The sequence below is a fragment of the Furipterus horrens genome, unplaced genomic scaffold (assembly GCF_987537825.1).
Source record: "Furipterus horrens unplaced genomic scaffold, mFurHor1.1.pri manual_scaffold_6, whole genome shotgun sequence".
Classification (NCBI taxonomy): Eukaryota; Metazoa; Chordata; class Mammalia; order Chiroptera; family Furipteridae; genus Furipterus; species Furipterus horrens.
In genome coordinates this window covers 89,328,308-89,345,069 of record NW_028327176.1, presented here as the reverse complement: position 1 = coordinate 89,345,069, position 16,762 = coordinate 89,328,308, and the positions used below count along the sequence as shown (strand labels likewise).

At 46.8% G+C, this 16,762-nt stretch overlaps 1 protein-coding gene across 1 annotated transcript; it reads left to right on the top strand.

Annotated features, from left to right (window-relative positions):
• Positions 1 to 7,973: 7,973 nt before the first annotated feature.
• On the top strand, positions 7,974 to 10,990 carry LOC150006901 (patr class I histocompatibility antigen, A-126 alpha chain-like). Its single transcript, XM_090282286.1, has 8 exons — positions 7,974 to 8,061; positions 8,280 to 8,564; positions 8,791 to 9,066; positions 9,660 to 9,935; positions 10,057 to 10,173; positions 10,608 to 10,640; positions 10,730 to 10,777; positions 10,932 to 10,990. Exons 1-8 carry the CDS (start codon positions 7,989 to 7,991, stop codon positions 10,934 to 10,936), a joined length of 1,113 nt encoding a protein of 370 aa, XP_090138412.1. The 5' UTR covers positions 7,974 to 7,988; the 3' UTR covers positions 10,937 to 10,990.
• The last annotated feature ends 5,772 nt before the right edge of the window (positions 10,991 to 16,762 follow it).

Below are 16,762 nucleotides of genomic sequence, written 5' to 3'. Positions count from 1 at the left end.
ACTTTAAAATTGAATGAAAGAAAAAGAACAAAGTAAACCCTGGTTGCAGAAAGGAGGAAATAATAACGATGAGAACACAGGTAAGTGAGAATAAAGAATAGAAAAACTACATAAAATTGATAAAACCAAAAGTTGGTTTTTGGGAAAAAAAACAAAATTGACAAACCTTTAGCTAGATAGACAAAAAAGGGAAGACTGAGATTACTAAAATCAGAACTAAAGTGAGGACATTACAAATTCTACAGAAATACAAAGAGGACAACATAGAAAAAATGTATAGATTTCTAAAACAACCTACCAAGACTGAAGAAGAAATAGACAATCTGAACAGACCAATTACTAGTAAGGAGATTGAATCAATAATTTAAAATCTCTGAAGAAAAGCCAATCCTTCTGAAACTCTTAAAAATCTAAGAGAAGGGAACACTCCCAAACTTAATGATGCCAGCATTACCCTGATACAAAAACCAGACAAGGGATAATGACAAGAAAAGAATACTAGAGGTTAACATTTGTGACATTGAGCATATATGCATTTATTTTCACTGAAGATCTTCATCTATACATATAATTTTCATTCCTGTCTTACCAAGTTTAGCCATGACTTCGGGGATAGTAAAAGGGAGCAATTTTATTTCACTTAATACTCAGGGTTCTGTGACCCTGTAATCTGTTGACATGGATGGCATATCTTACAAATAAATGATATCTCTTTCAAAAAAAATAAAACTAGAGGCCACTATTCCTGATAAATATAGATTTTAAATTTTTTAATAGAAAACTAGAAAGCCAGATTTAACAACACATTAAAAGGATTGTACACTGTGATCTAATGAGATTTAATCAAAGGAAGCAAGTATAGTTCAACATCCATAAATCAATGTGATACACCACATTAATAGAATGAAAACAAATCATATGATCATCTCAATGCAGAAAAAGCATTTGACAAAATTTAACATCCACTCATAATAAAAACAACATATTAACAGCCATCTGTGACAAGCCCACAGCTAACAATGCATACAATGGTGAAAAGTTTATAAAGCTTTTCCTCTAAAATAGGAATAAGACAAGGGTGCCCATTCTCACCACTTCTAGTTAGCACAGTAGTAGAAGTCCTACCCAGAGCAATCAAGCAAGACAAAGAAAGAAAAGGCATCAGAATTGGAAAGGAAGAAGTAAAATTGTCTCTATTTGCTGATGACATGATTTTATATATAGAAAACACCCCCAGAACTGTTAGAGCTAATCAGCAAGTTCAGTAAAGTTGCAAGATAAAAGATTAACAAAGAATCAGCCCTGGTGGGTGGCTCAATCCATTAGGTATCATCCCACAAAGTGAAAGGTTGCCAGTTCAATTCCCAGTCAGGGCATATGACTGGGTTACAGGTTCAATCCTGGTCAGGGCACATACGAGAGGCAACTGATTGATGTTTCTCACATCAATGTTTCCCTTTCTCCCTCTCTCACCCTTTCTGCTGTTCCTCTCTCACATTGATGTTTCCCCCTTCCCTTCCCCTCTCTAAAAATAAATAAATCTTAAAAAACAAAAAATCAGCCCTGGCTGGGTGGCTCAGTTGGTTGGACTGTCATCCTGTATACCAAATGGTTGCAGGTTTGATTCCCAGTCAGGGCACATGCCTAGTTTGCAGGTTCGATCCCTGGATGGGGCGTGTATGGGAGGCAGCCAATGTTTCTCTACCTTCCTCTCTTTCTAAAATCAATACACATATTCTTGAGTGAGGATATTTTTAAAAATCAGTAACATCAATACATTAATTACAAGTTATCTGCAAAAGAAAACAATTCCATTACAATAGCATCCATAAAATAAATAGGAATAAATTTAACCAAAGGGATGAAAGACTGCTACACTAAAAACCACAAGACATCGGTAAAACAAATCCAGGAAGACAAATAAATGGAAAGGTATCCTGTGTTCATATATTGGAAGAAGTAATATTGTTAAAATGTCCATACTACCCATGACATCTATAAATCCAATGCAATCCTTATCAAAATTCCAGTGGCATTTTTTACAGAAGTATAAATAACAGTCCCAAAGTTAATATAGAATCACGAAAGACCCTAAATAGCCAAACAATTCTGACAAAAGAACAAACTGAAGGGATATGTGGGGAGGTAGAAGAGAATATTGGGGGGATAAATGGTGATGGAACGAGACTTGGAATGGTGAACTAAATATATAGGTGATGTATTATAGAATTGTACACCTGAAACCTATGTAATTTTATTAACCAATGTCACCCCAATAAATTCAATTCTAAAAAACTGAGAAGCATTACACTTCCAGATTTAAAGCTGTATTATAAAGCTAAAGTAATCAAAACAGCATGGCACTGACATAAAAATGGACACACATATCAATGGAACAGAACTGAGAGCCCAGAAATAAAGCCATGTATATACAGCAAACTAATATCTGACAAGGGAGCCAAGAATGCTCAATGAAGAAGAGATGCTCTCTTCAATAAATGGTGGTGGAAAAATTAGATATTCACCTAAGAAGGAATGACACTAAATCCCTCTCACACCATTCACAAATCCTAACTTGAAAGATTAAAGACCTAACTGTAAGAACAGAAACCATACAATTCAAAGAAGAAAATGGAAAAAGCTTCCTGACATGGATCTTGGCAACCATTTTTGGAAAACAGTTCAAGTACAAGCAACAAAATTAAAAATAAGCAAGTGAAACTACATCAAACTAAGAAGCTTATGCACAGCCAAGGAAACCATTAACAAAATGAAAGACAACTTATGGAATGGAAGAAAGTATTTGCAAGTCATATCTGATAAGGATTAATATCCAAAATACATAAAAACTCATATAACTCAATAGCAAAAAACAAGAAACAAACCCAAACAACCTGATTTAAAATGGACAGAGGCTCTGACTGGTGTGGCTCGGTTGGGCATTGTCCTGCAAAGCGAAAGGTCACCAGTTTGATTCCTGTCGGGGCACATGCCTCAGTTGTGGGCCATCCCTGGTTGGGGTGCATGTGATAGTAAACCAATCAATGTTTCTCTCACACATTGATGTTTTCCTCCCTTTCTCCCTCCCTTCCCTTCTCTCTAAAATTAAATAAATAAAATCTTAAAAAAAACAAAATGACCCTGGATGGCATGGCTCAGTGAATTGAATGCTGGCCTGCGAACCAAAGGGTTGCTGGTTTTATTCCCGGCCAGGGCACATGCCTGGGTTATGGGCCAGGTCCCCAGTTGGGGGCATGTGAGAAGCAACCAATCATGTTTCTCTCCCATATTGATGTTTCTCTCCCTCTCTTACTCCCTTCCTTTCAATTGCTCTAAAAATAAATAAATAAAATCTTTTTAAAAGATAAAATAGAAGATCTGAACAGACATTTCTCCAAAGAAGATATACAGATAGCCAACAGGTACATGAAAAGTTACTCAACATCACTAATCATCAGGGAAATGTAAACCAAAACCACAATGAGCTACCACCTCATACACATTTGAATGGCTATTATCAAAAAGACAAATGATAACAAGTCCTGGCAAAAATATGGAGAAAAGAGAACCCTTGTTTACTGTTGGTGGGGTTGTAAATTGGTGCAGCCACAATGGAAAAAATACGGATGTTGCCTAAAAAATTAAAAATAGAATTACCATATGATCCAGCAATATCACTTCTGGGAATATATCTAAAGGAAATGAAAACACTATATCAAAGAGATATCTGCACCCCCGTGTTTATAGCAGCATTATTTATAATAGCCAAGACAGGGAAACAACTTAAGTGGTAAATAAGGTGGTAAATATTATTCACCATGAGAAAGAAGGAAATCCTGCCATTTGCAACAATATGGATTTACCTTGAGGGCGTTATGCTAAATGAAATAAGTCAGAGAAAGACCAATACTGTATGACTTATTTATATGGAATCTATGAAAACAAACAAACAAACAAACTCATAGAAAAAGAGATTGTATTTGTTACCAGAGGTTGGGTGGGGGAGAATTTTATGAAAGTGGTCAAAAGATACAAACTTCCAATTATAAGATAAAACAATAATGCTCTGACTGGTGTGGCTCAGAGGGTTGAGCATCACCCCACAAACTGGTTCCTAGTTAGGGCACGTGCCTAGGTGGTGGGCCAGGTCCCGATTGGGGGTGCAATCAATCAATGTTTCTCTCCCTCACTTTCTCCCTCCCTCCCCCTCTCTCTAAAAATAAATAAAATATTAAAACAAAACAAAACAGTACTGGGGATAAAATATACAACATGATGACTACAGTTAACGCTGTTATATGGTATATTTGGAAGTTGTTAAAACAGTAGATTCTAAGAGCTGTAATCACAATGAAAACAAGCATTTTTTTTTTTGTATCTATATTGACTTTTAAAAATTAATCTTAACAGTAGTCCCTCTCTATATCACAGTTCACTTATTGGTGGCCCATTTATCATGGCCTCACTGTATCATGGGATTTTTTAAACTTTATATTTTAATTATCATGAAATTTTCGCTGTATCACGGGATTTTGCAGTACTGTGTACATGTTGTTAAAGTTATGTAGATTTAAGAGTGTAGAATATGTTTAAGAACATAAGTAGTGTTTATAAGAGTGTGGAAAAGGTTAATAAGGGAGTGGGAAAGGTTAATAAGGGACTAGGAATGGTTTATAAGTGTGTGGGAAGGGTTTATAAGCCTTAAAATATATGTAAATACTAAAATAAATGTAAGGTTCCTACTTCGCGGATTTTCACCTATCATGGAGGGGGTGGGGGTCTAGAACATAACACCTGCGGTAAGTGGGAGATCACTGTATATGTTAACTTTTATAAGTTGTTATGCTGTACACCTTAAACTTACACAGGGCTGTATGTCAATTATATCTCAATAAGATGGGAAAAATAAGAAAGAAAAAAAAGACATTATCCACAGAGTAAAAAGACAACCCACAGAATGGGAGAAAATATTTTCAAAGCATATATCTGATGAGGGCTTAATATCCAGAATATATAGAGATTTCCTAAGACTCAAAATAAAACAAGCAAACTGACTCAAAAATGAACAAAGAACTTGAATAAACATTTCTCCAGAGATGATACATAAATGTCCAAGAAACACATGAAAAGATACTCAACATAACTAATCATTAGGGAAATGCAAATCAAAACCACAATGAGATATCACCTCACACCCATTAGGATGGCAAAGATGTGGAGAGACTGGAATCTTTGAGCACTGTTGATAGGAATGTGTAATGGTACAGCCTCTGTGGAAAACGGTGTAGCAATTCCTCAAACAATTAAAAATAGAATTACAATTTGATCCAGCAATTCCCCTTCTCAGTATCTACTAGAATGAAAAGAATTTGAAGAGATATTTGTACACCCATGTTCACAGCAGCTTTATTTATTAAATATATCATTGTCATTTTATTATAGTTGTCCCAATTTTTCCCCTTTGCCCTCCTCTGCCCAGCCCACTCCCTACTCCCGCAGTCAATCCCCACACTTTGGCCATGTCCACTGGTCAGCCATATGTGCTCTTTGACTAACCCCTTCCCCTTCTTTCCACCATTATACCCCTCCCCCCTTTCCTCTGGTCACTGTCAGTCTGTTCCTTGTTTCCATGCCTCTGGTTCTACTTTGCTCATTATTTTGTTCATTAGATTCCTCTTATAGGTGAGATCATATGCTATTTGTCTTTCACTGATTGGCTTATTTCACTTAGCATAATCTTCTCAGTTTCCATCCATGCATTCACAAAAGATAGGAGATCCTTCTTTTTTCCCCTGCATAGTACTCCATTGTGTAAACGTACCATTCATTTTGATCCACTCTTTTACTGATGGGCACTTAGGCTGTTTCCAGCACTTGGCTATTGTAAATAGTGCTGCTACGAACATAGGGGTGCATGGGTTCTTTTGAAGTGGTGATTTAGGATTCTTAGTGTATATTCCCAGCAGTGGGAATCACTGGATCAAAAGGCAGTTCTATTTTTAGTTTTTTGAGGAAATTTCATACTGTTTTCCACAGTGGCTGCACCAGTCTGCATTCCCACCAACAGTGCACTAGGGTTCCCTTTGCTTCACATCCTTACCAGTATTCATTGTCTGTTGACTTACTAATTAATGATGGTCATTCTGACCAGTGTGAAGTGATATCTCATTGTGATTTTAATTTGCACCTCTCTGATGGCTAGTGATGTTGAGGATTCTTTCATATATCTTTGGGCCATCTGTGTGTCCTCCTTGGAGAAGTGTCTGTTCAGGTCCTTTGCCCATTTTGTAATTGGATTGTTTGTCTTCCTGGTGTTCTTTATGTATTTTGGAGATTAAACCCTTGTCCAGTGTATCATTGACAAATATGTTTTCCCATATGGTCTGTTCCCTTTTATTTGGATAATGGTTTCTTTAGCCATGAAGGAGCTTTTTAATTTGATGTAGTCTCATTTGGTTTTTTTTTTTTTTTTCTTTTACTTCCTTTGCCCTAGGAGATATTGGCAAAAATATTGCTATGTGGGATACCTAAAAATTCACTGCCCGTTTTTCTCTAGAGCTTTTATGGTATCATAACTTACATTAATTAAGTCTTTTATCCATTTTGAGTTTATTCTGGTGAATGGTATAAGTTGGTGATGTAGTTTCAATTTTCTTTGCATGTACCAGTCCAGTTCTCCCAACACATTTATTGAAGAGGCGATTTTTACTCCACTGTATGCTCCTCACACCTTTGTCAAATATTAATTGACCATAGAGACATGGGTTTATTTCTGGGCTCTCTATTCTGTATATTCATCCTGAGGGACTGTGACTGACTGATGTCCCCACTGCTGTGCTCTCTAATGTGCTGTCCCTTTGCTCTGGGACCTCGCTTCTCACAGGCTTCTTCCTGTCAACGACTGAGGACAGCAGGGAAACTGAGGCAGGGTTATTGATCCTCTGGAGGCCAACAGGCTCCAGGCTCCCCAACACCCCCTCTGAACTTTCCTCACCCTGCCCTGGATCTAGGACACCTCCCCCACCCGCATGCTCCCTCTCCTTCACGTGGGTGACCGCACTGAGTCCTTGCAGCTCTGAGCTGCACATGCTCCTGTTCAAACGCACAGCAACACACTGCTTCCCCGGGCTTCTTCGTACTGAGGATGCGAGACTCACAGGGACACACTTGGGGCTCGGAGTGAAGGGCATTTTACAATGTACCAATCCCGAATCACACACTCACTGTGTGGGAAGTGGGATTTAGAGGCTCTGTGAGTCTGACTGCAGGGCTGTTTAGACACATATCTGTACCAAGGGGCCAAAACCACTTCTTCACAGATGAGCTTCTTGATGTTGGGTTTCCAAGATCGTGTTCCCACTGCAGTTTGTAGATAACCAGGAGACGGGACTGAGAATCTCCATCAGGTGTTTCCAGGCACAACTCCTCCAGGGTTAGAGAGAAAGCCCCTGTCCCTGTGCCCCCGTTTCCAGGGCGCGCTCCTCTCTGGCATCGAGTTCCCTCGTGTGTGTTTTTTCCTAGAGGAGTCCAGGGGGAGAGATAAGGGGTGGGAGGCAGAGTCCATTTCAGGGAGAGGGACTCCGGGAACAGAAGGTGAAGGAAGGGGGCTGGGCCCACCTGGGGAGTCTCTCCCTGGTTTCCTCACACAGACAGACCCTGGGCCAGGACTCGGGGACACAGGGTGGCAAAGACTCTCAGAGCAGGAGGGGGGTGAGGTCCCAGGTCCCAGGCCCGGTTGTCAGGGTCTCAGCCCGAGGGCGGAGTCTGGGGCGGGGAAGCCCAGTGTTGGGGAGTCCCCGTCTCCCCGGTTTCACTTCGCCCTCTCACAACCTGTGTCGGGGCCTCCTTCCTGGATACTCATGATGCGTCCCCAGTTGTCACTCTCATTGGTGTCCGGTTTCTAGAGACGCCAATAAGCGTCAGAGCCGTTCCCGGTTATAAGGTCTCAGGTGACCCGCCCGGCCTCAGATCCTCCCCAAACCCTGAGGATGCGGGTCATGAGGTCCCCGAGCCTCCTCCTGCTGCTCTGGGGGGCGCTGGGCCTGACCGAGACCTGGGCTGGTGAGCGCGGGGTGGGAGGGAACGGCCTCTGCGGGGGGGCGCGGGGGACCCGGCGCGGGCGGGACCCCGGGGCAGGGGCGTCTCCACCACCCCTGGGCCCGACCCCACGCCCGTCCCGTCTTCCCTTTTCCGTCTCCCGGGCGCTCCCCCTCCTGTCCCACCGACCGGGACCCGCGCCGGGAGTGGGGTCGCCGGTCTCAGCCCCGCCGCGCCCGCAGGTCCCCACTCCCTGAGATATTTCCACACCTCCGTGTCCCGGCCCGGCGGCGGGGAGCCCCGCTTCATCGGCGTCGGCTACGTGGACGACACGCAGTTCGTGCGGTTCGACAGCGACGCCGCGGACCCGAGGCTGGAGCCGCGGGCGCCGTGGATGGAGCAGCCGTGGGTGGAGGAGGTGTATCCGCAGTACTGGGAGGAGCAGACGCGGGTCTTCAAGGGATTCGCGCAGACTTACCGAGTGGGCCTGAACACCCTGCGCGGCTACTACAACCAGAGCGACGGCGGTGAGCACGCGGGGCCGGGCCGTCCCGACCCCCCTTCCCACGGGCGGGCGGGGGTCGCCTGAGGGGCCGCGTCCGAGCTTCTCCCCGAGGCTGCGGGACCCCCGACATCCCACCCGGGAGGAGCCGGCGGGGACGTTGACCCGGTCGCACTTTCGGTTTTGGTTCAGTCCCCGCGGGGCGGGGCGGGGCTCACCCGGGGGCGCGGCTGACCGCGGGGCGGGGTCAGGGTCTCACACCCTCCAGAGAATGTCCGGCTGCGACACGGGACCGGACGGGCGCCTCCTCCGCGGTTATAACCAGCACGCCTACGACGGCGCCGACTACCTCGCCCTGAACGAGGACCTGCGCACCTGGACCGCGGCCGACGCGGCGGCTCAGATCACCCGGCGCAAGTGGGAGGCGGCCGGTGCGGCGGAGCAATGGGAGAGCTACGTGAGGGGCCGGTGCACGGAGTGGCTCCTGCGGTACCTGGAGAAGGGGAAGGAGGCGCTGCAGCGCGCAGGTACCGGGGCCGCGGGGCCTCCTCTCCCCCGGGGCCGGGGCCCCAGCGAGGAGACGGGAATGGCGTCAGTGTCGGAGTCCCCGCTGCTTTCGGTCGGGAGACGATCCCGCCGGGATTTTCAAATCCGGGACCGGAGAGTGACCCCCACCTCGTCTCAGGGACACTCCGGGGTGCCGTCTTTCTGAGGGTGCACGGGGAACAACCCGGAAATAACCGATCATGGGTTCCCTTTGACTCTGGCAGTGGCTCCGGGGCCCACGGGGACTTTCTCTCTCAGGCCTTGTTCCCGCCCCACACCCGGTGTCTCCGGTGTGACCCGGCTGCTCTGAGTCACGGGGCCTCCACCCGGGTCTGGCCCAGAAATGCCTTTTCTCCCCTCAGAGACCTGCCTTCTAACGGGGCTGTGTCACTCTGATTCTAGAACTTTCTAAAGACTGGGAGTAAATCTCAGGTGACTCTGTCCAGGCTGGTGTCGGGATCTTGCGCTCCCTCCCGGACCCCATTGTCCTGTCCATTCTCAGGATGGTCACATAGCGCTGCTGGGGTGTCCCATGATGATGCAAAGCTCCTGAATTTTCTCACCCTTCTCTCAGACCCTCCAAAGACACACGTGACCCACCACCCCATCTCTGAGCGTGAGGTCACCCTGAGGTGCTGGGCCTGGGGCTTCTACCCTGCCGAGATCACCCTGACCTGGCAGCGTGACGGGGAGGACCAGACCCAGGACATGGAGCTTGTGGAGACCAGGCCTGCGGGGGACGGGACCTTCCAGAAGTGGGCGGCGGTGGTGGTGCCCCCTGGAGAGGAGCAGAGATACACGTGCCTTGTGCAGCACGAGGGGCTGGCCGCGCCCCGGACCTTCAGATGGGGTGAGGGGGGGACGTGGGCACAGAGCCTCTTCCCAGGGAAGTGGGGGGCCTCTGGAGGACCTCATCAGATTTGGGGCTGGGGCCTGGGGGTCAGGGCCCTCACCTTCCTGTCCCTTTCCAGAGCCGCCTCCTCAGACCACCACCACCACCACCATCATCATCATAGGTTTCCTTGTTGGCCTTGTCCTCCTTGGAGTTGTGGCAGCTGGAGCTGTGATGTGGGGGAGGAAGCGCTCAGGTAGGGGAGGGGTGGGGTCTGAGTTTCTTGTCCTGCTGGGGGTTTCAAGCCCAGGTAGACATAAGTCCCGCTTCATTAAGGGAAGCACCATCTTCACCCGGGTGCTTGCCAGTCTGGGGGCCTGTCTACTCTCAGTTACTCTTTAGTGAGGCAGGTGTGAATGTAAGGGACATTTGATCACCTGGATGATTCTAGTGATGGGGACCTGGTTCCCAATAGTCACAGGTCAGAAGTGGGGTAACTGCTGAGGACAGACCTCCAGGAGGGCGTTGGTCCAGTTCCTGTAAATGTACTTTCCTTAGGATTCCTGATCCTGCCCTGGGTCTGTAGCCACAGTTCCGGAAACTTCTCTGGGGTCCAGGACTAGGGCTTCCTTTAGGACCTCATGGCCCAGCCTCCTCCCTGGTCTCTCACAGGATGTTTTCTTCCAGCAGGTGGAAAAGGAGGGAGCTATGCTCAGGCTGCCAGTGAGTATGGAGGGGGTGACCCCTGAGACCCTGAGATCCTTTAGTCTCCTGTTCTGGGCTCTGACCACGTCCTGTTTTGTGCTACCCAGGCAGTGACAGTGCCCAGGGCTCTGATGTGTCTCTCACGGCTGGTAAAGGTGAGACCCTGATATGGGGAGGGGTTGGGGGAGAGGGGACAGGACAGGGTAATGGGGATTCTCTGGGACATTTTCAGCACAAGGTCAGCTGTTGTGCAATGTCACCACTTACAGCAACTGACCTGAAAATTTTCATTATTATTTTCTTCCACAGTGTGAGACAGCTGCCTTGTCGGGGAATAAGTGATGGAAGACTCTTCACACACACACACACACACACACCAACCAAACCATTTGTGACCTCAGGAACATCTCACTTCTCTTTCTGCAACTGGCATCTGAATGTCTGCGTTCCTATCAGCATTTGTGAGGAGGTGGGAGGCTGGCCCACCGCTGCCCACCACGCCCCCTCCCCTCAGTTTCCTGTTCCAGCAAAGGGAGGGCTGGGCCCTCACCATCTCTGTCTTTAATCCTGGTTCAATGAGCTGCAACTTCTTACTCCTTTACTGAAATAAGACTCTGGATGTAAATTTGTTTTTCAAATCTTACCATAATTTGTTGATGTGCTAATTAAAAAGTTGAAGAGTCTAAAGTGTGAGAAGAAATAAAATGGAGCATCGAGAAATTTCCAGAACTCAAGTGTTTATTGTGCTGAGTCTGTTGCTGAGACGGGAGAGGCTGTGAGGACCAAGCGTTGTTGGGGCCGGTGTCCAGCCAGTGCTCAGTGTGTCATGGTCATGAATGTGGTTACTCTTTGACTGGGTCACTGCTTGCCTGGGTCTCCCCTCTGCCCCTTTGTCCTTGTTCCTTCAGTAGGACCTAGTCCACCAGGACCTGGGATCACGGGGACCCAACATCATCCAGGCCTTGAAAATTGTCCTAATAAAGAACATGTCCAGGACCGTGGGCAGCGAGGGCTTCTTACTGCTGAGTCAGCCAGGGCTCAGGCCTGGGTCTGACCCTCAGCCCCCATCTTCTGGGTCTTTATTTGTTGTTTGTTTGTCTCTAGAGAGCAATATGACTTTTTGTTTTGTTAGGAGTGCTGGTCTCATTCTTCTCTGGGTGTCCCCTGTCTGTCAGCAGCAGGAGGTGCTTTGCCTGTCATTGTCCCCAGAAGGCCCAGGGGTTCCCTGCACACAGCAGTATGTGATACCTAGAGATGAATTTTCAGACTCATTTTACTCTCACCACCTTCTAGGGCTTGACTGATCTTCCCATCTTTTCCGAAACTCTCAAAAGAACCAGGTTCTGAAATGAGCAGAGCTGGGACCCATAATTTCTCACCTCAGATAAGTTCTTGTTGAAATTTTACTCTGCTCACCTGCGCTCCCTCCCTGCCCTTCGTGCTAGTGTGGGTTCCAGTGCAAACCCCGGGATTCGCAGAGCAGAGTCCACTCTAGATTTAGTGGGAGCAGTGCTGTGGGAAAGTGCAGGTGCGTCGATGTCAGCGTCAGTGCTGGTGGTGCCGTCGCTGCTGCAGAACAGCTGTGGTCTGAGGCCACATTAACAATGACACTGCCTAGCATAGGGAGGTGCCCTGCACTGACCATTCATGAACCAATAGGCTGTGTGACAGCTGTGTGGCACTGCATGTGGGAACATCACTGAAGTTAATCAGGGTCACTGCTGGCCTAGTGGAGCACGTGTGTGGGAAGGACAGTGTGTGAGCACAGTAACCAGGATGTGTCTGTGTTAGGAGGGCAAGTGATTTGGGAAAGCTCAGAGAGGACGGCGACTCCCAGTGTGGGCTGTGGGGACAGGGAAGGTGGGTGTTTGACTTGGGTGGTCAGTGTGGGTCTCACTGGGAAGGTGACCTTGAGGGAAGATTTGGAGATGTGACAGATTATCCATGAGGTTGTCTGGAGGAATTTCAGTCTAGGCTGGGGCAGGGGTGTATCTGGTGTCTGGGAAGAGTGAGGAGCGGTGGAGGGTGGTGCGGGAATGGAGCAGAGAGTGATGGAGATGAAACAGAGGCACAGCCAGACCACGTGGGCCTGGAGGACATTGGAAGGGCACACACTTGCTCTGAATAGGGTGGGAGTCACAGGGCCGCTGAGGGCAGGAGAGGGACATGGCCTGATGTCCCATTTGAAGGATCGTTGTGGCTGCTGTGCTGAGAGCAGACTCGGGAGGTGGGGGAGACAGTGGGGACACAGGAGGAGCCTGTGCAGAGCTCCAGGCCGGAGATGCTTCCCTGGGTGAGCTGCTGAGACAGTGGGCGTGGGGGGATTCCGGATGCCTTCTGACGGGGGCTTTACAGCATTCCTGATGGTGAATCTGGGGTATGAGGGGTGGAGCCAAGGTCACCAAAAACCTCAGAGGCTACAAGCAAAGAGATGGAATAGCTGTCAGCAGAGATGGGGAAGACCCTGGAAGCAGATTATGTGATGGGGCTCAGCCAGATGGGGACTGCTGAGGTCATTGACAGAGCTCAGGGTAAGGAGGGGTCTTAAATCCACATTAAAAGGTAGTTTTTTCCCTCAGAAAGAAGAGGGAGGATAGATATTGTCAATTATGAGACATGATGTTGGGAGTGACATGTTGTTCTCTCTACCATGGCGTAGAGTCGGGTGGAAGATTTAGGAAGGGCCCCGGATCAGCATAATAAAATCTCTGAATGCTTGTTCTCTGAAACTGTTCCCCAGATGTATACCTTGGAGCAAACAATGGAATTCTGATTGTTTCTAATCTAGATATAAAGCAATGTATTGGGTACTAATGGTATAATATTTTGAGGAAAGCCGCAGAACAGACTAGAGGCCACACAGCCAGGAACAATCCACAGTCCAGCCTGGGTCGGGTCCCACATTGGACCCACTGCCCTGCTCCTGGGCACAGATGTCACCACTCACACCACTGACTCCCTGATGCTGGGCCCTGGGCCTTGCAGCTATGACTGCTGTCTCTGTGCTCCAGCACCTGGACACTGTTACTGCCACTCCCGCCACCCTTGCCAGTGCACTCTGTGCAGGCCCAGCCTCTCTGTTTCCCGGGTCCCAAGTCAGAGTCTGGCATGTGGTCACCTGACTGATGGAGCCTCGAACTGTGTCCAGATGCACAAATGTTGGGGGTGGGGGGGTCCTGCTTTCATGTAGGATTGTGGTCTCTGCCCAAGATCTGGTGCTGGGGTGAGGGGTGGGAAAGAAAAACTAATTTCAATTCTTGGAGCTAAGATCTAAGACTAGAACAATCTGGTACTTTGCAGGTACTCAGGTTTGGCTGGAAGAACAAGTGATTGATAAATGACATCTTAGGTAGAGGGTCACTTGCTTGTTCTCACTCTGAATTCCTCTGTGGGATGGTGAATGAGTTTTTCTTCATTCACCCAGTTCTCTGATTTTCAGAAACCAACTGTTTTTCCTACAATTTAGCTCAATTCCGATGTGAACTACCTGGAGGTAGCTTCAAGCCCCACACAGGCAGGGCTCCGTCCCGCAAGACTGCCCTCCCTTCAGAGCGAGTCTCAAGTTCAGGCCCTTGTGTTACCTGTGCTTCTGTCTGATGTGGTTACAAAAGTTAGAGGTTCCCCACCAAGCTTATTACTTTACTAGATCCACTCACAGAACTCAGGAAAATGCTGTGCTTATGATTACATTTTATTATAAACAACACAAGTGAGCAGCCAGTGAAGAAGGATATGGGGCAAGGTAGGGAAGTCCTGAGTGCCTTAGCCTCTGTAACCATGGAGTTGGAAAGTATCACCCCTGCCGCCGGCATGTGGATGTGTTCATCATTCAGAAGCTCTCTGAACCCCATTATTAGAGGTTACACTACACAGACAGGATTGATTAAATTATTGGCCAGTGGTGATTGAACTCAAACTCTTTACTCTCTTTCCAGAGGTTGGGCAGTGAGGCTGAAACTTCCAACCTTCTGATTAGGCTTGGTCTTCTGGTAACAGCCCCGTCCTGAAACTGTCCAGGACCCTTGGGCAACAGCCATCTCATTGGCATCCTTGAGATCCAAGAGTTTTACGAGCTCTGTGCCAGGATCCAGGGACAAAGACCAAATATTTTCCATTATACCACAGGTCTTTGACTACAAATTCATTAATAACAAAAGTATCATAACAGTCAAAAGATGCTGACATATTACTAGAGTCCCATTCAGTCTTTAACAATTAGTCCAGTCCATCATCTTATTAAGGATATTTACATGACCCATAAATTTAAGGAAGTTGCTCAGACTTTTTAGTCAGAGGGGAAAAATTCAAATTAAGCTGTAATGTGATATCACAGCACAGCTCCCAGAATCGTGAAAACGAGAAACTCAGACTAAATCTATTGTTCGCAAGAATTTGCACTAATTCTCTTGTATTTTACCAGTATGAGAGTAAGTTGATTAAAATACTTTGAGAAATGTTGGGCATGAGGTACTGTTAGCGCAGGTGGCTAGATATTAGTAAAGAAGGAAATCAAGGGAATCAGACACTGTCGAGCCTAATGAATGTGGAGCTAAGTCAGATGCTGAGCCTGCTTTGTTAGGAGCTGCAGCTTTATACACTCCCCAGGGGATGGCAGCATTCTGCACCAGCTTTCAAATCTCCAGGGTGGTGGGGGGACTGCCATCTGGTATGAAATCGGATTATTAGGGGAAGGAGGAGGGGAAATTTCTCTGCTGGGTGCATGCCCAGTAGAAGCCAAGACGATGAAAGGGGAGGTGCTTCTACTCTGAGGCCCGCACACTAGAAACTAAGATGATACTGCAGAGGTCTGTCAATCTAGCTTGTGGAAAGGATCAGATTGGATAAGGGAACAGAATTCCTGAGGATCTAGGAAATACCTTGATTAGGGAAAGGACTCATCATAAGCCCGTGAAAGTTTGGGAAATTGACTGGTTCATTTAAAAAGGCGCCTGGTCCTTCTCAAGCCCTGGTAATATAATCAGGCTAACAAAGAGATGTCTGTCTGTCTGTCTGTCTTCTCTCTCTGTAACGTGCTCATCCTGTTCAGTCCTGTGATCTCTTCATAGCCATGTGACACCAGACACTAGCAGCCACCCATTGCCCTTGGCAGACTGCGTGGGCCTGGACACAAGGCTAGCCAGAGTACAACCAGAAACACAGACTACGTTAGCCAGGTGGGGAGAAAGGCTGAACTGGACTGAGCTTCCGCATGTCACAGAACTTTTGGACACTGGCCTTTGTGCGAGGCCTCATGAAGACTAGTCTGGACTTTTTCCACAGCGGAATGGAGTTGAACCCAGAACAGCCTTTTGTGTCTGCTCCACTTACATTAAATCTGACAACTAAGCCTTATCTCTCTCTATGTGAGTCGTCAGAATGCTCTTCTTGTGACTCCATGAAAGAACCCTATTTCCACTGGCAACATTACGATACCCAAACAATCGTTCACCCTATGACCCAGCTTTTCCAGGCTTAGTCACGTACTTAGTAGACATGCATACATATGGGAGCCAAATATATGAAGCAATTACTCATAGCAGCACAATTTGTAAAATCTGGGTATAACAAAAATGCCCATGAGCAGAAGACAAGAAGTGTGGGCTGTTCATATAATGGAACCTCTTGTAGCCATGAGAGTAAATAAACTACAGCCACTCACAGCCATAGGGATGAGACCCGGGACAGAATGCTGAGGGAGAGCCAGGTTCAAAGAGGGAGGTGTCCACTGTAATAATATTTCATTCTCTAAAAAACTGACAGAACTCATCTACGGTATCAGAAATCCAGATAAATAGTTACTTGGGATGGGGGCAGTTTATGACCAAATAAAATTCAAGTGAGCTCCCTGGGTACTAGAATGTTCCTTGGGTGTGTTTGTCCCAACGTTCCCTTTGTGAGAATCCAGTGCGCACTTATGATTTGTCCACATCTCTCCGTGGGTGTGGCCCTTCATAAAAGGACACTTTTCTGAATTTTTGAATAATTTTCTTTAAGCCAGCATAGAATCATTCTTACTAAAAGCTTCTAGAATTACTGACTTGAAATTTCTGCAATTTAATAAAAAATCAAGGAAATAAATGTCTGTGATTGAGGCACAAGAAGAGAATCTAAAGCAAGAGCAGTGATCCTGGGAGCTGACT